The 27,784-nt window shown below is 38.1% G+C and overlaps 1 protein-coding gene across 1 annotated transcript in view; it reads left to right on the top strand.

The window, feature by feature from the left end:
• The window catches only part of LOC109932998 (RUN and FYVE domain-containing protein 1), a 66,687-nt gene that overhangs the window by 19,875 nt on the left and 19,028 nt on the right, over window positions 1-27,784 (top strand). Inside the window, exons 2-14 of the mRNA XM_048603970.1 lie at window positions 1,312-1,499; window positions 7,400-7,464; window positions 10,265-10,330; window positions 10,606-10,675; window positions 10,770-10,871; window positions 14,840-14,956; window positions 15,294-15,461; window positions 16,035-16,132; window positions 17,541-17,660; window positions 22,181-22,310; window positions 25,944-26,038; window positions 26,408-26,456; window positions 26,757-26,834. Coding sequence (XP_048459927.1) covers window positions 1,312-1,499; window positions 7,400-7,464; window positions 10,265-10,330; window positions 10,606-10,675; window positions 10,770-10,871; window positions 14,840-14,956; window positions 15,294-15,461; window positions 16,035-16,132; window positions 17,541-17,660; window positions 22,181-22,310; window positions 25,944-26,038; window positions 26,408-26,456; window positions 26,757-26,834 — 1,346 coding nt within the window. The remainder of the gene's footprint in view (window positions 1-1,311; window positions 1,500-7,399; window positions 7,465-10,264; window positions 10,331-10,605; window positions 10,676-10,769; window positions 10,872-14,839; window positions 14,957-15,293; window positions 15,462-16,034; window positions 16,133-17,540; window positions 17,661-22,180; window positions 22,311-25,943; window positions 26,039-26,407; window positions 26,457-26,756; window positions 26,835-27,784) is intronic.

Below are 27,784 nucleotides of genomic sequence, written 5' to 3'. Positions count from 1 at the left end.
ATTACTTTTCCATCTTACCTTTGCTATTTTTTTTGGATAATTGAATTTGCATTTATAACTATAATCGTCAATGCTCTAACTTTTCTATAATTTTCATCTATTTTTCCTTTGCAGTGTTTGCTGATCGGACTGCTAGATCAATGTAAAATTGATTAAAATGTGGAGCTGGAGGAGCACAGCAGGTCTGATTTTCCTGCTCCTCAGCCGTTGTCTGACCTGCTGTGCTCCTCCAGCTCCACGTTTTATCGACTCTAACTTCCAGCATCTGTAGACCTTGCTATCTGCAGATCAATACAAAGTGTGTTTGTTTGTATCATTTCACATTTTAACTCATTAACTCCAGAACTTTGACATTGTTTAATTATAATAACTACCATTTTCTCCATCAGCTCCCTCCCCAAAAACAAATTATACTGACCTATATTTAATTAACATAGATGCAGCCATGCTTGATGTGTTGATTTTCAGTTTTAATTAGCTACTGTGGTTCCTCGGCTTTTGTAATATGGCAAAGGTAATGTAGTTAGGGGAGGTGATCGTCTAGTGCTATTATCACTAGACTATTAATCTAGAGAGACCAAGGTAATGTTCTGGGGACCTGGGTTCAAATCCCAGATGGTGAGTGGTTACCTGGCCATGGGGTGAGGGGATTTGAAATACAAAATAAAAAGATGGTTTGATTGAGATATTCAGAGCTGGGATGCATGGAAATTGACTCCAGCACTCCTGTGTGCTGCATGGTTTTCTTCAGCCTGATCTATTAATAGCTTTTTGTTATATTTACTTTCAATATTTGGAGCTCAGTGAACTTCACAGAAGCAGCCTTTCAAATGTCTTCAGTGTATCCAGCTTGAGAATTCTAAGATGTTCATTTTTATCACACATTTGCACTGTTCACCAGTTTTTCATGCTTACTCAGGATTCTGTGTATGATGTCATTAAATATTTTGGAAGAGGAATCGAGTTTTATGTAGGTGACTGTTGGGTCATCACGTCAAATTTGGTTCCATTCAATAGTGTCATGATGTCATGTTGACAGCACCACGGATTGCAATAGTTCCAGAATCTTGAAAGCATTCATTGTTTTCTTTTATATTAGATGTGTGAACGTAATATTGTTTTGAAGTTTAGAGTTTTAAAATTCTTAATTACACTTAGTTACTAACCTGGTGTTGCTCTGAAATTAGATTGCATGATACAATTTTATTTGTTTGAAAAGTGGGGAATTTGCTTAGTGAAATGGAAGATATATGCTAACAATTGTTTTAGAAGTTCAAATCCTTTTTATGACTTATTCATACTGTTCTGTAGTAAAATGGATGCCAGTTGTCAAATTAAATTGCTTTGAATTAATTGATGCATTTTGTTACTGTAGTGAATTCTATGAACCAAATGCACTGATGATGCATGATGAAGGAGCAATCATTGTTGGCCTGCTGGTGGGCCTTACAGTTATTGATGCAAATCTTTGTTTAAAAGGAGAAGACTTGGATTCTCAGGTAATAATTGATATTCTGTACTAGTTTTTTTTAAAACCCTGCTTTTGTTGCAGAAATGTTCTGGAATTTGCTTGCTGTTTATTTTAAGAATTGCTGCTTCTCGAAGAGTTTATATATCTGCTTTATTTGAAAGATTCTGTGTGTCAAAGTCTTGTCTCCATATTCCTGTTTCTTTATACAGAAAAACAAACAATATTAGATCTTTTCTGTTCTCTGTCGCAAAACATGATAATTAGCACTGTTTATTGTTAACTTTCTGATCACTTGCCCCTTTAAGAAATACCAGCATTTAAATAACACATTCTTTAAAATTCATTTGGTATATTCAGAATGTGAGAAATATAGGGATTTCAGTGTAGGTTTTTTTAAAATATAGTCGTTGAATAAGTTCAAGTTCACTTGCATTTAAATGACCTGTTGAACAAATCTGTCAGTTATCAAGATTAAAATGGTAAAGGCTAGAAATACGCAACAGGTCAGACAACATTTGTGGACAAAGTAACAAGTTAACTTTTCAGATCAGTGACCTCTTATCAGAACAATTGTTCAGGGATGTTATTAGCCACCTATGGAGCAGGTGCTACTTGAACCTAGGTTTCCTTGATCAGACCTAGGGATACCACCACTGTTCCACAAGAGCCCTCACTGGATCTGCATTACTTCTTCTTTTCTTTTTTTAAATAGCAAGAAGCGCTTTCACGCTCTGAGTAACCTTCCCACACCCAAATCACTGACAGTTTTTGTGTTCATGTTTTAAGACTACTAACTATGACCAGTAATCACCAGTGTAACCAATTTAATATTTACAAGCAAAGCCCAATATGGGCAATACAAACTATTGAAAGTGAGGGGGAGTTGGGGAGACAGGGAAGGGGCTAATTCAAAATGGAGTTGGTGGGGGAAATAAAGCACTGTATCCCCCACAGTGCCTAGCTCTCCCTGAAGGCATCTAGAGCATTGATGGACATGCTCCCTTTCCAAGGATACTTGATGTGAACATCACCACTTGGGCCTTCTTTACAAAGGGCTTAGGTGATGAATTCCAGCCGGACAGGCCATTGCCTACTACCAAGAGACCTCATGCTCCATGAACTCCACAGAGAGATTGATTTAATGTTAACGCCTTTAAGGGTCCATAGGGAAATCTTTTCAGACGTTGCCGGAGCCACTGAGCATTTCGGCATTTTCTGTTTTCAGATTTCCAACATCTACACAGTTTTGCTAGTATTAGTTAAGTGTTTTAAGATGGAGAGATTCATTTGAATGTTTTAATTTTGTGTTAAATTTATATTTCTTTCAAATGAACGTACTGAGAATGACTAACACTGACTGTAAATATCCAAAGGAAAAACTAGCTGATAATCTTTGGCCATGCTTTCCATTATTGTAAAGTAGTCCTGACATATGATTATGGATATATGTATGAGTCATGTAGTAAGTCGTTATAGTTTTCTTTGTGAGAACTATATTAATAGTTGACTATCCTAGTTTCACTGAATCGCATTTCTAATCTTGTACCTCAATGGAATTTGACTGCACTTTTTTTAATTTTCCATTTGAAATTTAATGAAGGGAAACTTGAAGTAGGAAGAATGAAGAGTGGCAATATTAAACAGAGCATGGTGATGGAGGATTGCTTTTTGGACTGGAGGCCTGTCACCACTGGTGTTTAAGGGTGGCACAGTGGCTCAGTGGTTGGCACTGCTGCCTCACTGCACCAGGGACTCCGGTTCAATTCCAGCCTCTGGCGACTGTCTGTGTGGAGTTTACGCATTGTCACTGTGTGTGGATTTCCTCCAGGTGCTCCAGTTTCCTCCCGGAGTCCAAATATGTGAGGGTTAGGTGGATTGGCCAAGTTAAATTGCCTATTGTGTCCAAGGATGTGTGAGTTAGGTGAGCTAGCCATGGGAAATGCAGGGTTACAGGGATTGTGGGGGGTAAGCCTGGGTGGGATGTTCGGTGGGGACTTGTTAGGCTGAATGGCCTGTTTCCGCACTGTAGGGATTCTATAATTCTGATTCCACAGGAATTGGTTCTGGGTCCTCTTTCATTTGTAATTTATACTGTGTAAATGATTTGGATGAGAATATGAAGGCATGGTTAGTAAGTTTGTAGATGACACCAAAATTGGTGGCATAGTAGACGGTGAAGAAGGTTTTCTAAGATTACAAAGGGATCAAGATCAAGTGTGTCAATGGGCTGAAAAATGGCAGATGGAGTTCGGTCTGTGGGGTGTTGCATTTTGGTACAACAAAGAAGGGTAGGGCTTATACAATGAATGGTAGGGCCTTGGGTAGTGTTGTAGAACAGAGGGACCTAGGGGTTCAGGTACATAATTCTTTGAAGTTTCCCTCAGATATAGGCAGGGTGGTTAAAAAGGCAATTGGCAAGCTTGCCTTCATTGCTCAGTCCTTTTGAGTATAGGGAAGTCCTATTGAGGTTGTACATAACACTGGTGAGGTCTCTTCTGGAATACTGTGTCCAGTTCTGGTTGCCCGGTTATATAAAAGAATTATTTAAGCTAGAGAGAGTTCAAAAGAGACTTACCAGGATGTTGCCAGGTATGGAAGGTTTGCGTTACAAAGAAAGGCTGGATAGGCTGGGACTCTTTTCACTGGAATGTAGGAGGTTGAGAAGTGACCTTATAGAAATTGATAAAGTAATGAGGGGCATGGATGGGGTTAACGGTAGTTGTCTTTTCCCTAGGATGGAGGACTTCAAGACTAGGGGGCAATTTTTTTTTTTTTTTTTTTTTTTGAGGAGTGAGATTTTAGAAATGACGTATGGGACATTTTTTGTTGTTTTTTGGAGAGGGTGGTTGGTGTGTGGAATGAACTTCCTGAGAGAAGTAGTGGATGTGGGTACCACTACGTTTAAAAGACATTTGGATAAGTACATGAATAGGAAAGGTTTGGAAGGATATGGGCCAGGAGCAGGCAGGTGAGACTAGTTTAGTTTGGGATTATGTTCCGAATGGACTGGTTGGACCAAAAGCTCTGATTCTGTGCTGTATGACTCTGTAAGCCAAAGGCCCAAATCTAAAGAAGGTGCAGCAACAAGGCAACCTGCTGGCACATGTGCTCAAATCATTTGAAGGTGCCAAAACATGTTGAGAAAGTAGTGAATAAAGCTTATGGGATCCTGGGCTTTATCAATAGAGGCATGGAGAACATAAACAAAGAAGATGTAGCAAACCTGTATGAAACCCTTTTCAAAAAATAATAAATCCTTTTTCTTCTGTAGTTTTGTGTGCTATTCTGGAAAGATGTGAAGGTATTGGAGATGGTGCAAAAAAGATTCAATAGAATAGTTCCAAGAATGTGAGACTTCCACCATGTGGATTGATTAGAGAAACTGTGCTGTTCCTGTTAGAGAAGAGAAACTTGAGATGATTTGATAGAGACTTTAAACATCATGGGTGTCGGGAGAAAGAAAGACACTGCTCCCATTGCTGGAAGGGTAGAGAAGTAAAGCATACTAATTTGCAAATTATGACACAGTATAAAGCTTTTTATAATGTAGGGAGTGGTTAGGTCCTGGAATGCGTTGCCTGAGTGTGGTTGATGCAGATTCAATCCAAGCTTTCAAAAGAGGATTGAACTGATTGTTTGAAGTGAAAATGCTCTCAATGCTTGAAGAAAAGAGGTGGAATAAGTTGAGTTTCTCTCCCAGCAAGCTAGCACAGACATAATGGGCTGAATGGCCTTATTGTATGCTATAAATATTTCATGATTCTGGTGGGTCCACTGCAGCATGTGTACTTGACTGCGTAATTCGTAAGGAGAGTCTCCACCTGCAACATTTAATATGGAACTTTGAATATTTCTTTCTGCATGTTTAAGAACTCCGTTTTTGGAAAAGGTTAAATGCACAGAATCTAAGTTGTAGTTTCCCTCACACCACTAGTAAAGGTAATAGCATTACAGAAAGCATCCTTTAAAAGCTGAGAATCCTTGACAGTGTTTTCTATTGTTACTGTAATCTTCCTGAAGCGTTACGAAGATGAATATATGTCGGAGTGGTGTCTCGTAAGTCACTCTGGCTTCCTTCCTGAGAAGCTATGGGCCAGATACGCCGTGCCCCTTTTTTTTTTTTTTCCCCCCCAAAGGAGAGCACATTACATTTCACAGGAATTTCCAGTCTTGGCTCTTTCAGAAATGCAATTCTCTACATCCCTTCTGACAGTTCTCTTGTCACAAAGAACTGTTTGGAAAAGGCAAACTATATACCCCATTTTCACTGCAGTCAGCTGCCATATTCTGAAATTAAAGATCCAGAATCATGGACTGCCATTTTGACCGCTGCTGTCAAAAATAAGCAAATGAGGTAAGTGAAGATAGGATGCCAAGCAAGTATGGTGCCAGGTGTGTAGGGTGTAAGATGGCAAGAGGCCAAGTAAGTGATGGGCAGTATTTAGTGTAGTTCAGGATGGGTGAGAGAAATCATGTCAGAAGGCAGCTCAACATGGCAGGTGGTGGAGGGGAATGCCTAGGGTTGGTGTGGAGACAGATGGGGTATGGAACGGGGTAAGGAAAGGCCAACTCCTGGTATGAAAGGGAGAATGGGTCTGGAACAAGGGAAAGTAGGGAGCCGTGTAATGGTGGTAGTGTAAGTGTCTGGATGCGATGTGTATTTGGAGGTGTATGAGGGAACGTGGAGTCGATTGAATACTCTCTCGGATGTTGGATTATGTATTTAATAGTCTAACTTTTCCTGAGTAAATTGATCCATTTTTCATCAGAACCTGTCAAATTCTGACCTATATGGATACTTTTGGAGGATTCCAGGTGTAGGGGAATGACCAACAGAATCTTCAATTTCTGAGGAGATTCCTTTTTGAAGTCTGATAATGGGGATTTCACAGGATCTCCGTATACAACTCTCATCTTTGCTTCAATAATACCTTTCTGATTATTTGGATCTAAAATTTGGATCTATATTGATCATTGAGATTTGCAGTTTCACCTTTACCACTCCTGATGTTGCACCTGAATGGAATTTAACACCCTTGCGCCTGTTAAATGAACTGCTCTAAATGTGGTTAAAGATGGCTATGTATGCTGTTGACAGACGATCAGTTCACTGATCACATCCAGTGCAATTATTAGTCAAATCAATTTTAACAGCAAACTCATTAGTTTTTACATGTTCAATATGTTTAAAGCAGGTTAGTATTTTAGTTTGTTTAGAAATCTCAAACCTTAATTTCTGTTCCTACAATTCTATTGCAGAGTACTTAGGTGTATATGACACCGTCTAGAATATTTTACAGATCTGTCTAAATCCATTGTCAGTTATATAATTATGTAAGGAATTTGCATAAGTACAATCCTGGTGACTGCTTTTCCATGACTTTTTAAAAAAATCCAATAATATATCAGAAGTTAATGGAAATGCACAGCAGCCAGGGACTGCTTTAATGGCACTTGCTCACTGCTTGAGTTCAAATTGAATGCACCTCTAATCACTGCAGTTCCTGGTCTCCCACCTTCCCCTCTCCTTCCTCCTCCAAAGAAGTAAATGAGAGATTCATTGCTGAAAACCATAACACCAATGTGCCTATCGCTCTGAAAGAGGCAGTGTATTCAGAAGCTTTGCAAACAGGTAGTTTATTACTGTTTGAGTAAGATGAAGGTTAACTGCCATCATATTAAATGGGTGGCCAGCCTTTTACTCCTTTTGTGTTTTTATCTCTCTTGCTGACTGGAGAGATTTTTGTTTGTGCAGACCCCCTGGGCGCTACATACCTCTGTTTCAGAATTAGTACTTTAAAAGTTATGGTTAAAAATATTTTAGATTCAGACCAAAAAGAAAGACTTTTGTAAAGAAACCACTGAGCTCAATTTGGTTTTCTGTTTACACAAGTTCATTCTAATAGATTTATCGATTTTGACTTTCAGGTTGGGGTGATTGACTTCTCACTGTATCTTAAAGATGGAACTCAGGATCACGCTGACTGCAGACAGTGAGTAGTCAAATCCACTGGTGTGTAAATTTTTAAAATGGTGGATTTTTGTATTTTTACAAGTTGTAATAAAATTGTTGTCCCTTGTGTACCTCCACAGTTGTGCATATTAATAACCAAATTTGAGAAGGAGCTATTTCAAAAGTGATACTTCCTTTTGTGCTGCAAAACGGCATTTACCAATGCAGACTTGACTAGCTCACTTTAGTTTTATTTTCTGTTTTCGTTGACTTTTTTTCCCAATCAACCTAGAATCTAGATCTAGAATTAAGGATTTTAATGTTCAACTTTTAACTATATTTCCTTATTTTTCTACTTTGTACCAAGGTACGTTTTTACCTAAGATGGCATCAGGAATGGCAGTATTGTATACTTCTCACTGTACTCCTGTATCCCTGTGCTTGAATACACGTGACAATAAAATCTAATTCTAATCCAATATTTGATCTAGCACGTGTTATTAACAAGCCTATTCTATGTTGACTGGTCTGCGGACTATTACATGTAACTAAAATATTTTACTTAACTTTTTCTCCACTTCACGCCTATCTTCCAGAAGGTAATGGTCACTTTTTACTAGAGTAGGATTGTATAAAAGATTGTGCCGATATGTCGTGAGGATCACCTGGTTTGATGGACAAGACCATAGTTTTGTGATTTCCTTTCTGCTACCCCAAAAACAGAAAATCTGAGAGTCAATTGACAGTGTTCCAAATATGTTGTGGTGTAACAGTGACATCAGTAGATGTATGCTAGAGTCTGAGAAGTGAGCAAGAACAATCCGTACCAGAGAGATGCACTATCACTACATATGTATTTTAGTGTAGCTGAATAGAGTTTGGCAGAAACCTATCAGAATCAGAGAGTAGTCATCCTTGGGTAGGGGAAGCTTTCCTAATATATACCAGGCCACAGTTCACCCAAAAAGGGGACCAAACTATAAACTAATGTGGCACTGGTGACAACCTCAATTTAACAATGCCATCACTTTGTTTGTTTGTTTGTTTGTTTGTTTTTGTTGATTCCAATCAAAGGACAACTTCAAAGAAAAAATTAAGACCGTTATTGTGGTGAGAGGCAATCTGAGAATCAGTCACAATGTCCACCTCAGTTGAGTAGTCACTGTTTCTTCCATAGCAGTTTGAGAACTTCACAGGTACAGACAGCACTGTTCAGAGTTATGGAAAGGACAGTTCCAGAGGTATTGAACAACATTAGGTTTGCATACCAAAGAGCAGAAGAACCAGGTTAGTATGTTCCTGTATGCAGAAAGGACCTCGGCAGATATGAGCAGAAGAATCCTCTGTAGATTTTGAAGACGTCCTAAAACATTTTATGCTATTACAGGCCACTGGTGTAGCTTGCTGGAAATCAAACCCTGCTCTTTCCAGAGTTGTAACAAAGGTGAACATGTTTGATTATCACAAAATTACCCAGTTTTACCTAACTGCCTAATTTAGATTGAAAGTAAATATGCCATCAGGTTTCTGTACTTAATCAGAACAAAACTGTTTATTGCAAACAAATTATCTTTAACTGGTGACAAAAATGAATTACCAATGAAAACACACAAACTACCCTTTCTTAAATACCCACATATACAGACAGATATAACAAAGGTATGGATTTTGAGTGTTTTTAAAAGAAAAGCAGGCAATAGTGCCAATCTGGAGTACAGGATTCCATTAGTTATTTTAGCTTGACATCTTCCTGTTTTCTTCAATCCCTTTTCAGTCTTTTGGCACAAACAACCTTGTGTTGTCAGCAATGTTGTCTTCCAGTCACTGGTTGAGAATTGATCCTTTCAATAACCATGAAGACTTTTTTTCACCATCCTTTGACAGGGTGTGCAGAGAGAGGAGTTAGAGGAAAAAGTGGGTGAGAACAGCTTGCAGGATCTGGCTATTCTGGGCCATCTTATAAACCGGATTGAGAGAGAGCTTTATCTTGATGCTTTCCCTTCAGACCTTTCTCTGCTCTGTTACTTAAGCACAGTCTCATCAACTGGATATCAACCAATCCAGTTACTGTTGTTGAGCATTCTTGCAACCACACTAACTGGTCAGTGGAAAAGCCAACCAAGCCAGCGTCTCTGGGCAAAATTGCATCGAACACAGACAATTTGTCTGGCTTCGATATCCCCCGAACTGTAACATAATTTCTCAGGCACTTGTTGGCTTTGCAAGCTGCAAATGATTCTAGTAAAATAATTACAAAAGTGGTAGCTATTCTGCTTCACAGCCCAAAAATAAAGAACATTAAGAAGATGTGGTCCTCACAATGTTTACTTGGGCCTCAGCTGGAACTTCCATGATTAAGCGAGTATGATGGCAGTCCTAAAGGCCAGGGAGAGTCTGTCAAATCATCCTTCATTGGAAGGTTAGCCATAAAACTTTAGCTAGTACAGCAGTACCGATAGCATTTGGCTCTGACTTTTTCAATGCAATGCATTGAAAAATAAAAAACTCAATGAAAAGCTTTTGGACTTTGCAGACAAAAGACAACCTTGTACTTGTGCAAGTGGCTCAATACAATGTGAGACCAAACTGAGGATGCAAAATCGGGTCATACTCTGGAAATATCAAAATTTTTGGTTGTAACTTTGTTGGGCAGGTCCACAAATGACAGCCCCACCCATTCAAAAGACTGACAAAATGAGCAAAGAGTGGAAAATTCTGCAGCAGCCATTTTAAAATGTTCACATTGTGGAACCAGAATGCACTGCGAAAGACAAGATTGGCTAAAGGAGTGTTCAAAAATCAACAGTCTATTATTGATTTTACTATTTATTGACCTGCAGGGACTCCGAACTCACTAATATCCTGGATCAGAAACATTATGTGGAAGAACTCAACAGACACTTGAGGTGAACCATCAAAAATCTTTATTGTTCTACATGCTTGCTGTACCAAATTTTTATTTTGTGTTAATTTCAGCAAGTGTACTCTATGGTCCCTCTAGATTTTTATTTTTAAAAAATGATTAAATTTGAATACCATTTTTGAAATTTCATTGCAGTGCACTAACAGTCACCTGTTAGTAACTAATCATTTGCATTTCACCTCTTGACTTGGTCTGGGTATGTTGATGTCTTGCATCAACTAAAAATAACATCAGCTGATTTTTTTGTTTCTGAAACAGTGGTACAGTTTCTGATCTACAGACAAAACTGGATTCATTGGAAAAAACTAATGCAAAACTAATGGAAGAGGTAAATAGTAATGATCAGGTCTTTTTCTGGTGTTGAAAATATGTTATCTTAAGTGTGTGGTCTGATTCTGTGCTTGTTTTGATTATTTTTGCAGCTTGCAGCAGCAAATGATAGAATTCAGTCTCTTCAGGAGGAGCAGAATCAATTGAAGCAAGAAAATTCATCGATCCTTGAAACAAGTGAACGTCGAGTAGAGGTTGGTCAAAAGAGCTATTGCAATATTCTGAGATGTGCTAAACTGGCTTTCAGTAGCCCTTTATCTGCTGTAGAAAGAATTGAGGTCATTTAATTATATTTTCTCTTAAGACTGAATAAACCTTAATTTGATCTGGTATGGGTTAATCAGAGATGTAGCATTGATTTGTTAAAGGCAAATCCTATCTGACCATCTTGGTTTATTTTGGGTTAATACAGAAGATTGGTGATGCAGAGGGATGTGTGCGTATATCTGTATCTGCAGTTTTTAAAAGGCATTGTCAAATAAATTGTTCTAATTTCATAAATAACCTGGTTAGGTCTCAGCTGGAGTATTATGGACAATTCAGGCACCACATTCTCAGGAAAGAAATAAAACTCCTGGAAAAGGTTAAGCGGAGGTGCACTGCAATGTTACCAGAATGACGGAGGTCACTTGTGAGTAGAAGTTGGAAAAGTCCTCCTTGCAACAAATATAGTTAGGAGGTGACCTAACACAAGTTTTCAGTCCAGATTTTGATAAGACTAAATAATGCCTGTTCTTTTGCTGTCTTGCTCCAGTTGTTATTGATTCATTCAGTGTCAACTTTAGGTCTTTTGTAAATAATTTTACACAAACTTTTTAAAAAAATTTTTCAAAGTTGTCGGACTGTTGAGGTAATAATAGCAAGTTAGGTGGTGGTTTTTGATTGGCACAAACGCAGTAGGCCACAGGCCTTTTTCTGTGTTGTAGATTTCTCTGATGGCACTTAATGAGGATCTTGCAGGGTTATGAACAAAATGTGGTACCAAGCATGACTGCTCTGTCAAAGTATTGGTACAAGCACAACAGGCTAATCTCCTTCTATGCTGTAAGTTCCCAAAACATGAAGCTTTAATGCGTTACACTCAGCAGAAATCTTATTTGGCAAATAATTTTTTTCATCAACTAGCATGTTGGTTTCAATCCAAGAACATGTTTTATTTGACTTGACCAATTTGAAATGCACTTTTCGTAATGACTATCATTAGATTTTAGTTTTGGTTTCCATTCAGGCAGGACAATTATCCTCTTCAGCCCTGGGCTAAAAGGAGGACAAGGCACTGATTATCTGAACATGTGAAAGGTTAATTCAGCTATGAAAGTAGGGATGGGCTCAGTTTTGATTAAATACTGAATACACTACTGGTTTCCTAAATGGCTCCTTGAGTTCAATTTAAACAATAATTTTGCATGAATTGACATGTTTACAAGTACAAGAGAGGACAGTTTTAATGTTTAGAAAATACCTTTGCCTTTTTCAAGAAAATCTCAAGGAAACACAACTTTTTAAGAAGTGCTAATCTTGCAATACCGTCCTAACGAGAAGATCCAAGATACATTTCTTGTTTGAGTTCACGTGATTTGGCTTAACTCAGCAGTCGTGGAGCTTCCCTGCTATCTTCTGAATAAGGGCATTTATAAGCCAAGCTGACCAAATGATCCATTTGTTTCCCACTAAGTTAACTGATGTCGTCAAGCTGCTATGTGGGGAAATATTGTGGTTCCCTCCTGATTTGAGGGAAATGTGAAAAGGTTAGGTAGATTTCACTTTAATTTGTACCTTGTTGCAAAATGTGTATCGCCTATTTGGGATAAAGGAACAGCTGCACTCAGTTGCACTGCTCTCCAGATGCTTTTACATTAGCTACAATTTACGGAATAGTTAGCTTTTTGAGCAATGCCAGCATCCAGTCAATAATTGTCCAGGTCATTAGCTACCATGCATTTAATTTGTTTTCTGGCATATTTTAGTGTCTCACTAGCCCTTAAGGATCATCCAGCATAGAAAGAGACCATCTAGCAGAGTGTTGGAAGAGCCTTTGTGAGTTACTGCAGTGTATCTTGCAGGTGCTGCTACTGTAAAGTAGTGAAGGGAGTGAATGTTGAAGATGGTAGCTGGGGTACCAATCAAGCAGATTGCTTTTTTTCGGGATGGTTGAGTTGCTTGAGTATTGTTGGGACTGGACTCATCCAGACAATTGGAGAATATTCAGTTAAACTCCTGACTTGTGTCTTTGTAGATAGTGGATGGGCATAGGGAGTTAGAAGATGAATACACTCTCTAGATTTCCTAGTCTCTGACCTGCTGTTTATTATAATATTCATATGGCTGGTTTAGTTCAGGTCAGTGGCAACCCCAAGGATATTAATAATGAAGAACCCCATGATGGTAATGCCATAGAAAATCAAGGAAAGAGGGTGAGATTCTCTGTCATTGCAAATGATCATTGCCTGGTACTTGTGTGGCATAGATGTTATGTGCCACTTTGCAGTTTTAGTCTGAATACTGCATATGGACATGGGCTGCTTCAGTAACTGAGGCTTGGTGATGTTTGCTGTACAGATGTGTGACTGTACTATGATGCAGGAACATAATTGAAACAGCTGAAGATGATTAGACCCAGGACATTGCTCTTGTGGTGCAGTAGTTTCCCTACTTCTGAGCCAGGAGGCCTGATTCTGTGCTTCAGACACAATTTGGGGTTGAGCTATAAGGAGAGGCTGGGGCTATTTTCCCAGACCGTCGCAGACTAGGGGTGATCTTCGAGGTTTATAAAATCATGAGGGGCGTGGATCGGATAAATATGCAAGGTCTTTTTCCTGGGGTGGGGTGGGGGGAGTCCAAAATTAGAAGGCGTAGGTTTAAGGTGAGGGGGGAAAGATATAAAAGGGACCTAAGGAGTGACTTTTTCACTTGGGCTGGTGCGTGTATGGAATGAGCTGCCAGAGGAAGTGCTGGAAGCTGGTACAATTACAACATTTAAAAGGCATCTGGATAGGTATATGAATAGGAAGGGTTTAGAGGGATATGGGCCAAATGCTGGCAAATGGACTAGATTTTATATAGGATATCTGGTCAGCATCTGTTTCCATGCTGTATATCTGTACAACTCTTAACTGATTGAAAATATCTATATTGAGGAACACCTTTGCTAATGTCCTTTTGACAAAGTGTTGAGAGCTTCTCCTAATTCCCTTGGTGCCAAACACACTCAAATGCTGCCTTGAAGTCAAAGGCTGTCACTCTCTCCACCTCCCCTCTGGAGTTCAATGCTTTTGCCCATGTTTGGACCAAACCTGTAATGAGGACAGGAGCTGAGTGGCCCTGGTACCCAAACTGATGATCACCAGGTTATTATTGAAAAGTGCTGCTTGATAGCCCTGTCAGTGACCCAGTTCATCACTTGGAGTACTGTTTTCATTGACTGTTTGTTTGAAAAGCCATCACATTAGTCCACGTTATCCTCTTTCCCCAGGCCCTTAAGTTTCCTTCCTTTTCAGGAAGGATATTATTAAACTGGACAGGGTTCAGAAAAAAATTACCGGGACGCTGCCTGCAATGAAGGGTTTGAGTTATTATAATAGGCTGGGACATATTTCATTGGCACATAGGAAGTTGAGGGGGTGACCTTTATAGAGGCTTATAAAATTGAGGGACATAGGTAAGGTGAATAGCAAGGGTCTTTTCCCTAAGGTGGGGAAATTCAAACCTAGCGGTGAGAGCAGAAAGTTTTTAAAAAGGATGAGGGGCGCCTTTTTGTTTTTTAGAAAGCGTGGTTCATGTGTGGAATGAACTACCAGAGGAAGTGGTGGATGCTGGTACAGTTACAATGTTTAAAAGACATTTGGATAAGTACATGAATGGGAAAAGTCAGGAGGGATATGGGGCAAATGCAGCAAGTGAGACTAATTTAGTTTGGGAACATAGCTGACATGGACTAGTTGGACCAAAGGGTCTGTTTCCATGCTGTGTGACGCTGATTCTATGACTATATGTCTGATATCCTTGTAAAAATTACTTTGCGAGTAATCTTTCACACAGTACCTCCTAGATCAGCAAAATTTTCTGGATAAACAAGCTCTTCTCTCCTTTTCTAACTATGACCACTTACTGAAATTGCAATCTGTTTTCATCGTTTTTGAATACTTTCCAATGTTTTTATCAGGTGAGCAGACAAGATTCTGAAGTAGAACTGGAAACGTACAAACAAACTCGTCAAGGTCTAGATGAAATGTACAATGAAGTCTGGAAACAACTGAAAGAAGAGAGAAAAATTCGCGTGGTAAATATAAAGGATAATTGTGCTCCGTTTTTGAAGTAGCTTAAAGAAACAGTAACTATACAAATTTTTCACAACTTTTATGTTTGATAACTTTTTAGTTCGTGTATTTCAATTCTGACTTAAAATTCTGAAGATTACCTGGATTTAACACTGAACCTTTCTGTAGATATGTTCATTTTTGATTCTGTCAATTCCTAAATCCATTCTATAGTGGCCCCTGAAGAAAAATCTAGTACAGCCAAGCTCTCATTTAACTTTTCAAACCTATATTGTCACTTGTTTGCACCTTTTGAATTCAGTTTTGATGATTGAAGGGGTGTATGTAATTTCTACTCAGGAACTGGAGAAAGAATTAGAACTACAGATGAGCTTGAAACAAGAAATGGAAATAGCCATGAAGCTACTGGAGAAGGATACACATGAGAAGCAAGATACGCTAGTAGCACTCCGACAACAGTTGGAAGAAGTCAAGGCTATCAATTTGCAGATGTTTCAGAAAGCTAAGGTGAAGCAATAAGTGAGAAGGGGCTATCCTTGGTCCTTAAGCAAAGGCAGTGATATTAGAGGGTACAAATTATGGGATATAATTAATTATATTGCTTCGTTTCTGTTACGATCAAAACAACCATAGTCTAGAATCATAGGAATTTGTCGTCTTTGTCTTTTGCTCTTTGCTACCCTACCACTCGCCATGATATCCATTTTAAATTAATGACTTGTTTCCTTTTGCAATTGGAAGAAGCAGTATTTACTCATTAGTTACATTTGTATATTAGTGTTCTGAGAACGCTTCATGTTTAATATCTGTTGGAATTTTATGAAGTAGTAGTTGTGGCAGCTCAAGTGTCTGTTCACAACAGTTTTTTTTAAAATCCTTGATAAATCTATATGCAGCATGTTCTGTCTATCATTTAATGTCTGTTCTATAATAGTATGTCAAAAATTGTACATAAAGTACTCTTGGTTGAAGCCAAAGTCCGCAGAAGAATGCCTAGTAAATGTCTGGTGACAGAGTTAGTGTTGTAGATCATTCCTATTTTTGTTTTTTTTTTTTTTTTTTTGATGAATTGTTGCTTAGAATTCTGAGGGGACAGCACAGCAGAAGGCTGAAATGATAAATTCTCTGGAACAAAAGGCTAACCAGATGATTGATGCCACAAAGCAAATGGAGGAAAGGTACAGTACATAGACAAATTCCTTAATTTCATTTTTTACGCTACATTGCTTTTCAGCTCTGAATATATCATTCTTGTAATACTCTTAAATTTGTCTTTGCAGAGCTGTCAAATTTTAAAGCTTTTTAAGAAGAGTTAGTTCAGACTGTCTTTGTAGATTTAGATTGGGAAGTCAGGCAATCAAGGAGTAACATATTGTAGAATGTATTGAAATGAGATTCTGAGAAACGTGGGGGAAAAAATCTGCTTTTGGCACATTTGCCTAATACATAATTGCACCTCATTTTATTTCGCAGTCGGCATTCTGTCAAATCTGAATTGTTGTCTGTATGGTTCAGGACCAGGCTGCACTGTACACAATTTTGTGTTTTAAGTTTAAATGAAAGCATTGACATTCAAATGGAATAGCTGTTTGCTGGAATTGTTGCAAAGTAAAAGAACATCAAGTGCAGTGTGTTGGCAAACAGGTATGTTAATGTATTGATTCACCTTTTTTTATTTTCTCAACCCCAACCCTCTGCCCACTGTCTATATTGAATTCCTCATCTTAGTGGTCTGCCAATGGACGTGGATATTGGATAGTTACCAAGAGTGGTGGGAGGTAACTTGATGACAGTGCACCCAAGAAACAAACATATCTTAGCTAAGCAAAGGCAGTATTGGTGAATGTTTGTTTGAATACCTCAGCTAAGCAAAAAAGATAAGTAGAAATTTAGGAACAGAAGTAGGCCACTTGGCCCTTTTTTGAGCCTGCTATGCTGTTCAGTATGATCATGATTGATCATCCAACTCTGCACCCTGTTACCAGTTTTGTCCCATATCCTTTGATCCCTTTGGCCCCAAGAGCTGTATCTAACTCTGTAAATCTTCCACGTTTTGGTCTCAGCCTTTCTGTGGTAATGACTTCCACAGACTCGCCACTCTGGATGAAGAAATCTCTCCTTATCTCAGTCCTGAATGGCTTGTCCAGTATTCTTAAACTGTGTCCCCTGGTTCTGGACCCTCTGGTCATTGGGAACATCCTTCCCAGGTTTACCCTGTCTAGTCCTGTTAGAATTTTATAGGTTTCTATGAGGTCACTCCCTCGTTCTTCTAAACTTCAGTGAATATGCCCTAATGGAGTCAGTTTCTCTTCAAATGTCAGTTCTGCCATCCCAGGAAACAGTAAGGGGTACTAAAGTTGATATACGCAAAGGAACAAAGAAGGAACCATTCAAGGCCAATGTGATGAGTACACAGTTCACTGGTAGGAAATTAGAATTATATTGTGGTAAGCAAGAGATGAGCATTGCTTGGCTAAATAATTAATTGTTGCTACCTTATTCCTAGCAATGTTCGTGCAAAAAATTCAACCTTTCTGATACCTCTTAATTCTGTGTTCATTGACATTACGTTTGTTTTACTCTTAGACTGCAACAGTCTGAACAAACTAGACAGTTAGCAGAAGAAAAAAATCAAAAGATTGAGAGAGAATTTGCTAGCAAGATTGAGAATCTCCAGCGGCAGATCAGTGAATTGGACAAACAACGGTAAGACATCAAAGTATACATTCAAAAGATGGACATCGCACAAGTAACTGAATCATTGCCTCAATACTGGCAACTCTCAAGATATTGGCTTGAGGTTAATTTAAACTGTTGAATGCAAAGTAGAATCAACAGATGAGGATGGGTATGTTTTAGATGTTTGATGCAAATAATGATGAATGAGAGAGACAGCCATCAAAGTTTGTTGGGAGGTTTATGAATGAAATTACCAACTGTTGCAGTGCCACATTTTGAGGTGGAACTGGGAAGTCATGACTATGATTCTGGTGGGAGCCAAGATGGTAGATGTAGATGTGACCCTGCAAGATCCTGTTGAATGTTTTAGAAATATTTATATTTACTTTCAGATTGGGGAAAGTACAATCGAAGATGATTAAGGCGAAGGAATCATTGGTCATATAGCCGTACTGTAAACCATAATGGAGATAACTGATCTATCAGATGACTAGAAATTCTCAAGTGGCTAATACTGGTACCTCTTCACCGGTTCTTCACACCATTATGTTTTCAAGAAGGTAGTAGATAAAGCTCTTGTGGTTAAAGGGAATCAAAGGATATGAGGTGTGAGCTGAATTAGGGAATTGAGCTTGATCAGCGATGATCATATGAAGGGCAGAGCAGACTCGGTGGTTGGAATGGCCTATTTCTGCTATCTTCTATGGTTCTACTTGTGGAGAAAAATCTAAGAATATGATTGTAGTTTCTAATTCCTTTAGTACCATGTAACCTGGTTGTTAATAAATTGAAATACAGCTGGCAAGATAGAAAGGAATATGGTCAAGCTTTCTTTTGTGCAGACAGTTTATTGACACTTCCAGTCTCTCAGCTTTCATCCCTCACCCGGTGTTACAACTGCCCCCTATTCATTGGTACTTGAACAACTAAATCTACCATCTGTTTCTCATAACACTTGACAATTGTAAAGCTTAACAAGAAGAGACTCTTGTGGTGCAGTGGTAGTGGCCCTATCCTGGACCAAGAGACCTGAGTTCAAGTTCCACCTGCTGCAGTGGTGTGTAATAACACTTCTGAGCAGGTTGATTAGAAAAATAGGTTTTTAAAAAAAACAAAAAAAAAAGCTTAATGTGATTGATCAAATATCAACATGGTAACTTCACTATGCAGAATGCCAAAGAATTTCTAATAATGTTTGAACTGGAAGCTTGACTGCAAATAGGAGGCTGTTTGATCAATAGTTGCCTGTTCTCTTTGATGTAACAAGCAAAGTGCATAGCAGAGATGCTGTAGATAATGTATATCTAGACTTCCAGAAGACCTTTTGCTGTGCAAAAGGTTAATTCGCAAGGTGAGATCACATAAGATTAGGGGTAATATTGGCTTGGATAGAGAATTTGCTAATCAAAAGAAGGTAGAGGGTCGTGATAAATGGCTTTTATTTTCCGGTTGGCAAACTAACTTGTTGGATGCCATAGGATTGGTCCTTTGCTCCCAAATATTTATCATCTATATTAATGATTTGATGCAGAAATAGAATGTACTACAGCCAAATTTGCAAAAAAACAATAAAATATGTGCGAAAGTAAATTGAAACAAAGAAACAAAAAATTTACATATGGATAGGTTAGCTGAATGGACCAGAATTTGGCAGATGGAGTTTAATGTGGACAAGTGAGCTTATCCATTTTTGTCAAAGAATAAAAAGGCAACTTATTATTTAAATAGAGAGAAACTTCAAAATAATTTATGCAGCGGGCCGTGGATGTTTACATGAATGAATGAGTCACAGAAGCCTAGCATTCAGGCACAGCAGGTAATATGGAGGGCAAATGAATTTTGGCATTTGTTGCTAAAGGAATGGAGTATAAAAGTAGGGAAGTGTGTTTGCTATTGTACAAGGCATTGGTGAGACTGTATCTGTAGTGCTACATACAATTTTAGTCCCCTTACTTGAAGATGTAATTGCATTGAAGGGACTTCAGAGAAACTTAACTGGATTATTTCCAGAGATGAAAGGCTTGTCATATGAAACATAGAAGGGAAGGCCGTTTGACTCCTCCACTTGCACGGCCATTCAGTATGATTGTGGCTGTTGAGCTCAATATACTAGTGCTGCCTCCCCAAATCCCATGATCTCTTTAGTGACGAGCTGTATTTACCTCCTCCTTGAAAACACACAATGTTTTGGCCTCAGCCACTTTTTCAATGGTCGTGAATTCCACAGGCTCACCAGTCTCTGGGTGAAGAAATTTCTCCTCTGTCCTGAAAGGTTTTTCCCTTTATCCTTAAACTATGACCCCTGGTTCTGGAGTACCCCCACTATTGGGAACATTCTTCTTGCATCTAACCTGTCTGGTCCTATTAGAATATTATAGGGTTCTGAGATCCTCCCCATCATTCTTCTAAACTCCACTGAATACAATTCTAACCAACTTCAATCTTTCCTCACACGTCAGTCCTGTGGTTCCAGGAATCAATTTTGATAAACCTTCGCTGTGCTCCCTCTATAGCGAGAACAACCTTCCTTAGATAAGGTGACCAAAACAGTATTCCAGGTATGGCCTCACCGATGCCCTGTATAATTTCAGCCAAACGTTCCTGTTCCTGTACTTGAATCTTCTCACTGTGAAGACCAGCATACAGTTTGCCTTTTACTGCCTACTGCATCTGTGTGCTTACTTTCAACAATTGGTGCACGAGAACACCCAGGTCTCGTTGAACATTCTCCTCTCTCTATTTTCAGCCATTCAGATAATCTATCTTCCAATTTTTGCTACCAAATTGGATAACCTCATATTTATCCTTATTCTCTTGCATCTACCATACATTTTCCCACTCACTCAACCTGGCCAAATCGCACTGCAACATCTCTGCATTCTCCTCACAGTTCAACCATCCAGCCAGCTTCGTATCGTCTGTAAATTTTGAGATATAATATAATATTTATTCCCTCATCTGAACCGTTAACATACATTGTGAATAGCTGGTGTCCTAGTACCAATCACTATGGTACCCCACTGGTCACTGCCTGCCATTCAGAAAGAGAGAGATTGAGCAGTTTTGTCCTATGCTCGCTAGCGTTTAGAAGGATGAGAGGAGATCTAATTAAGATACATAAGATACTGAAGGGATTGACAACATAGAAGTAGTGAAGTTTTCTCCTTGTGGAGAAATCTAGAAGGCAAGGTCATACCCTTAAGCAAAGGGGGTAGCAGATTTAAAACAGATGAGGAAGAATTGCCCCTCTCATTGGGTCATGAATCTGTGGAATTCACTACCCTGTAGTATGGTGGGTGCCATGATACTGAATACATTTAAAGAAAAGATAGATCAGTTTTTAATTAGTAATGGATTAAAGGATATGGGGAGCTGGCAGTAAATTGAAGTCAAGGCTCATCAGCTGTGATCATACTAAGTGGCAGAGGAGGCCTGAGAGGCTGAATTGCCTACTGTTGCTCCTAGCTCTTGAGGAACATCAGGAAAATAAATTAAGCAAAGTCCTGTAAGTTTTTCTTCAAGTACTTCTCCATCTCCCTGTTCCTAAAATTTTTTATTTTTAGGATCATCTTAAATGACTTTGTTTTAGAAAAACATACAGATCCTTTATAATTCCAAAACCATTATTCTCGTTTTCCTTCTGGAGCTCGTGCCTATAATTATAATCCATGACGCGGTTCTTGAGCACTTTGCTGGAGAAAACTTTTTTCACTAATTACTCGCAACAAAATTTCTCAACCTGAAAGTTCCCATTAAGTTACTTTTTTAATGTTCTGCTTCAAGGAGAAGAGTTTTTTAAATTTCCCTGCTGTATTCAACTGAAACCCTTTGTTCCTGGTAACGTCCTATAAGTTTCCTTTGCATAAATGCAAAGCTTTTAGAATTTTTCTTGAAATGTGGTGGTAGAATTGTTCATAATAACCCTGTGAGCTCTAACCATTGATAAAGCTTTAATATTGTCTTTTTTTTTTTTACTATGTTCTACGTGCTTCCATTTATAAATTAAGTCACTCAATGCCGTTTTTTCCTTTTAGCCAATACCTGAACCTGCCCTGCTACTTTTAGGAAATTGAATACATGGACACCAAGATATTGAATTGCACCTGCCCATTTTATGACCCTGAAGTCTATGATCTTTTGAATGTTATTAAATATTAATTAATTTTGGTTGGGTTTTAATGTTACCACATCTACCTAAATGTTCCTAGTCAATAACATCTAAAGAATGTCAGTTGAGTAGATGAGAAATGCAAAAACAAAAAGTTGCTTCTCCTCCATGGTCCTTTTACATACTTGGTCCTTGGATTATCTTCTATGATTTTTAAATGCTATTTTAAAGGACAGGCCGTGTTAGAACGGCGTTTGAATGGCAGTTTTACTATAGACAACATGCTTTTGAAGTATTTCCTTATGCAAAGCATGGCATCATCTTGATTGTGGAGTTCTGAATTGGGCAGATGGGCCACATTGTCAATAATCTGCATTTTAAAACTGACACGAGTCAAATTCAGGAATTAACTATAGTAGCTTAATTTTTTTAACTATAGCTCTACATTGGAATCTGAACTTAAAGCTGAGAAGGAACAAAGGCAAAGTCTTCAGCAACAGTTGCAACAAGAGAGGGATGTAACGTCTCAGTTAAAAGCTCAGCTGTTGCAGAAGTCCGGCTTAGAGAAGGTAGATGTTTTTTATGCAATAAATTTTGTTTTGAAATGGCACTGAACAATTCATAAATCTTGTAAATTACAGCCTTTCGAACAAGAGATATAATGGCTCCATAATTCTAGCATATTTGCTACACTGGCTGGTAATGATCGTTAAAGTTCTTTCTTAAGATAAACTTCTGAATTTGAATGGTGAAGGTTCAAGAAATGCTACTACTTCAGTTGTTGACATCAGGGACTAACATTTGTATTTCACCAACATCATGAACTGGACATGACCCATTGTAATGTATGTCATACAGATGAAAAACTAATGACTGGAGATGATGAGTCTTGAAGATTACTCTTTGAAAGAAAGACTATATTGGAAACAAATCGTTTTGTGGATCGTCGCCTCATATTTTGTCTTTATCATTGTCATACGACACTGTTGCTTATGTTAATTGCCACCAGTTCATTTCATTTCATTTTTACAGATCATGGCCAGACTAGTTTGCTCCCACTTTTTTGCTATAGTAATTGTCATTCCCAATCTTTGGTCAAGGACGTGATACCTGTCTATTTCCAGGCTTGATTTGTGCAGACATGTGCAATACATCTTTGCATCATTGAGTTTTATTTGTATCTCTCCTCATAGAAGGATTCCACATATCATCCTCCAGGACTGAATGAGCAAATGTTTGCTAAATTGTAGTTCTGTTGAATTTTAGCAATACCAAAGATTCTTCTTCAACAATCCAAGAATCTTATTTGCTTTGAATGCTGTGTGCTGAATATGCAATCCCCGTTGAAGCTGAACCATGTAGATTTGGTTGTATATTGATCTGTTGCAGTATTTATTTTTGCAAACTTGAAGCTGTATGCTGGTGAATCACTTTTGTTGGTCATGTTCATGACAAGGCATTTCTTTTTTGGTACTGAATGCCATCTGCATTGGTCCTGCCTTTTTGTAATTCCAGATCATTTTGAAATAAGTTGATATGATCTTTTGAGTTTTCCCTGATGTGTAGACCATGCAATCTTCTTGCAAATAGTCATGCCTGTTTTTTTGTAATTTATTGAGAAGTTCATTTAATGTTTGTTGGTAAGGTCCCAACACAGTTCCCTAAGGTGCTGTAGAGAGGACATCTGAGAAAGAATGATTCCGTATTATGCATCACTCTGCCTTCTTGGTAGTGCTGCATCCAATTTAAAATGTCCCTCTGATAATAGTGAAATTTGAACGAGAGCTTATGAGATACTTTCAAAGGGGCTTTTGAGAAATCCAGTAGAGCCAAGTGAGTAGATTCGTCCCTGTCAGGATTTGAAACTTTGTTATGGACAAACTGTGCCCAATTTGTGCCTTCAGCTGTCGTAAGTCAGAGAAGTTAGCTGGAGGGCAGTTTTTTTTTTGATCCTCACAGCTCAACAGCACTGTTTTAGCCGGTTAAATGTTAATCAATGTTTTGGCTGATTTGCAAAGCTGCACAGCAGCCCAAGGTTATCTTTTCTCTCCCTGCCCGACTTCCAGTTTCTACCTCTTGAATGACCAAACTATGTTGTGTTGAAGTGGAATTGTTATAGCTCCTTGAGTAGTGTGACTTTAGAAACAAACACAAAACCAGTTTTCCCATAGGTTAAATTTAAAAAAAAAACTAAATGTTTATTTCTCAACAGTCAAATGTATTTGCAATGGTGCATACACACAAGGTGATTGCAAAAGAGGCATGCATTTAAGTTGTTGAACAGTTCAAAATATCATCCCTACAAATTGGAAGCTTAAAGCATTGAAGGCCTGATGATTCTGTTTTGGTTTACTGAACAAAATGGAGGTTGAACCTTTCTGGCAATGGCTTCACCGTGCTTTGCTCCTTGCAGAATTAGGTTCCTAGCTTTGCTCCAGGCACAATTTGAGCTGCTAAGATGAAAACAGGTGCATTTCTTTGCTTGGCATGATCTCTTCCCACTGAATTTCCTTGTCTCTCAGATTTGAGGTTGTTATTTGTGTTAAAACATTGTCATTACAAGCTTGTTTCTGTCACGGAACCATGGTGTCTGATTTCCCATTGCCCACACACATGGTTCCAAACAAATTGAGCATTAACAGAGAGGTTTGGGTTTCAGCAATTTCCAAAAACATTATTCACGTCTTAATGTCCTGACCAGACAAGTGAGCTAAATTCCAGTCTTGAACAATTTCGTGTGTATTGACAGACCAAAAGGCAATTCATTCTAACCTGTTAGAATGCAGACAGTCTGTTCCCCATCTGAGAAAGAAGTGTTCATTTTTCCATAACTTTGCAGATTTCTTCATGTGAATGTGACAGACAAGCTTGTCTGTTGTTTGAGATGAAATCAAACACTTGTCGTTCACAGCTTTTTAAAAAAATTCCTAGTTCCAAACATTTTATTTCCTGTAGTTATCATCCAAATTGGCAACAATTGTTCGCCCAGCAGAAACTTTACTCCAGAACAAAATATGCTGCTCACCACACTTTTCAAAGCAGTTGTACCATCTAAACTTCATCCCATTATTGAATTTAGGTTGCATCATTTAGAGATACAGATTCTAGCATTGTAGAACTACTAATCCACAGGTACATACTGTGATAAATAGTATGTGAGCACATTAAGAAAACTGATCCAAAATATATATCCATAGGTATAATTTTTCTAACACTTTCTATGGCATTGATTCTGTGTAATTTGTTATCTTTATTCCACTATTCTCCTCTCATTTGGGTCTTTTAATACTTGACATTTTTTGTTTTATTATTTGGGGAATAGAAAAATTTTCTTCCAAACTGTGTAAAGTAATGAGAGGAGACATGTCCTGGGGCCCACTGTGGGGAAAATAAGGTGCAGTGTACTATGATTTTCCTCCCTTTGTGTCCCCCCTTTAACCTCTGCTTAAGAAGTCCACTTCAAAAGAATGATTATTCAGGAAAATATGAGGAAAGTACTATATAAAGTATGCCTTTGTTTCAAGAGCACTTCCTAGAGCAAATTCCAAACTGAAGACCAAATTTTCCAGTCTGTGGCAGGCAAACATGTTGTTTTGGACTGGAGATGATTTTAATGCTCTAGGTTACCATGGTCTCAAGTTTCCTCTATATCACATCCTAAAGCACTGGGGTCCTTGTGAAGGAGTTCAGCTATGTTTTCTATAAGTGATCATCATTATCGTCTTTGCTTGTACTTATCACAAATTATGTCCATTCTGTTATAGTCCATAAAATCTTTATTCCTGACCGATCATGATTCAGCCCAGTTATGAAAGTCCTGTTCAACCAGTGAGCAGTTCCTTGATATCGTCTTCACATAAGATACCAAATCTAAGATACTAGTTTATTGGCATCCATTGTGATGTTTGTTGATTATGTGATATCATAGCTTAAAAGCTGAATTGTGTACAAAATAGTTGGTCCAAATTGTCAGGTAGTTGGCCCGTGAGTGGCAAAGAATATAAAATAAAAAGGTAACCATTTTGGTAGGTTCCAGTAGTTAAATTTTCCCATATGCAGAAAATAAATTTGAGTCAGTGGATAATGTTTACAATTTTATTTGAATTTTTACAAAAGTAGTGTTCCACATTCTAGAATCTGGCATTGGAATATTTAATGGTTTGAGTTGTACCATTTGCAGTGAAAGATTGTTTTTGTTATAGGAAATGGAGACATTGCAAGATGAGAAAAAACAACTACACAAGATCTGCGAAGGACAGGAACAGGCATTACAAGAAATGGGACTCCATCTTAGTCAGTAAGTCACTACTACTTCAGTATTTTTGTAAAGCTTGTTTTCAACTTGATGTTCATTTCTGCCCTTTAGCTTAAGGTAAAAGCATAAAATACTGAAAGTAATACTTGGCTAAGTGGATCCAAATATGTGTTTGTGTTGATTTAAGTTTGTAATGAATTTAGTAGTTTAGCAATTTTAACATAGATCTCAATATATTCACAACATAAAATGATTCAGGAAATTTTGACCTTTAAATTGCCACTTTTTTATTTAATCTGGATTATATGGCTCAAACTTTTTGGAAATGGAAGTAATTGTGTCAAATCGGTTTTAAACTAATTTAAATCGGTGGTCTAGCATTATAAATGATTTTAACTTTTTTTTTTCCAGATCAAAATTGAAAATGGAGGACATTAAAGAGGTCAATAAAGCATTAAAGGTATTTTTCTCTGGCAGCAAACCTTCGCAATTTTTTTTTAGAGCTTTGGATCATAAAAGATTAATGTTTTGTTTGTTTGCTTGGTTATCTGTGTAAGTTCTATTCTAAATTGTTTCTATAACACAAACAATTCAGCTTTCGTGTTTTGTGAAAATGTTTTTGTATTATGGTTAAGATGATCTCGGGTTTTTTTTTTTTTTTTTGCAAATAACTTACATGAATTAAAATGCTTAACTAAATAAAGAGAATGTAACACCAAACTAGTTGATCACCATTTTGCTGAACTTCTTTTATTGGCAGGGAAATGCCTGGCTGAAAGATGATGAAGCAACATCCTGCAAACAATGTGAGAAAGAATTTTCAATTTCAAGAAGAAAGGTACTGCTCAAATAGATTATAAATTTTTCACCCAATTTAACTAATTGTTGCTATCCTCTAGGACTAAGAACATAATATTACATTCTGAAGCTTGAAATATTACCAATTCTCAGAACTAGATGTGCTTAAAGGAAATGTTGTCATCTATTCATCATTCTTGCCTCCCTCCTCATCTCACCGCAAGATTGAAGGAGTAATATTTCTGTATTTTCTACATTACATAACTTGCAGCACCCATCTCCTTACTTTTTCCCCTCTCTCCGTGTTCATGATCACTTGTGTCTATTGCATCTTAGTGTTGTTTGGGAATTGGTCGCATCGACATAGTCCAACTTTTGAGCAGCTTTGACACGTGTTCCTAATACTGTTGTATATAAACATGTTTTGTCTAATGTCTAGTCTCTTTCAGTCTATTGAATGACTCCTATCCCATCTGCAATTATTTTGGATGGGGGAAGCAGGGAAAATGAGGAATTTTCCCAATCTAATTTTTCCCAAGCTACACAAATCCTAGACTGGAAAACTGTTCCTGAGTATCCTGTGCTGCTAGTTAGCTGTGAAAAGCATTCTTTGCTATGCTGTTCAGTGATTATAGGCCAGAATTTTCCCTCCTACAGTTCAAATATGGTGGTAGGCATTTTGGATAGCACACATGGCCCATGGTGAATTTTTAGTGATTATTTGTTTTCCAGCTCATTTTGTATTCAAGCAATTTCTGTGGCAACTTAAATGTTAAATCACATGCAGATGTTGAGTGGAAGTTCTTGCCTCTCCCACCCCTCCAGCGTCAAAGGTTATGGTAGTTAAAGACCACCCCTTCTGTTACTAAATATTCCCTGAATGCTCTGCTCCAGGCTAGCTGAGCCAGAAAGCAGATACTCTTCCCTCCGATTGCCAGAGGAGATTATCTCATTGGATCATGGAAACCTGGACCCAAGTTGCACGTGAAG

Source organism: Rhincodon typus, chromosome 12 (assembly GCF_021869965.1).
Source record: "Rhincodon typus isolate 14 chromosome 12, sRhiTyp1.1, whole genome shotgun sequence".
Classification (NCBI taxonomy): domain Eukaryota; kingdom Metazoa; phylum Chordata; class Chondrichthyes; order Orectolobiformes; family Rhincodontidae; genus Rhincodon; species Rhincodon typus.
Note: the sequence above shows the minus strand (reverse complement) of the source record. Positions and strands in the feature narration are given on the sequence as shown.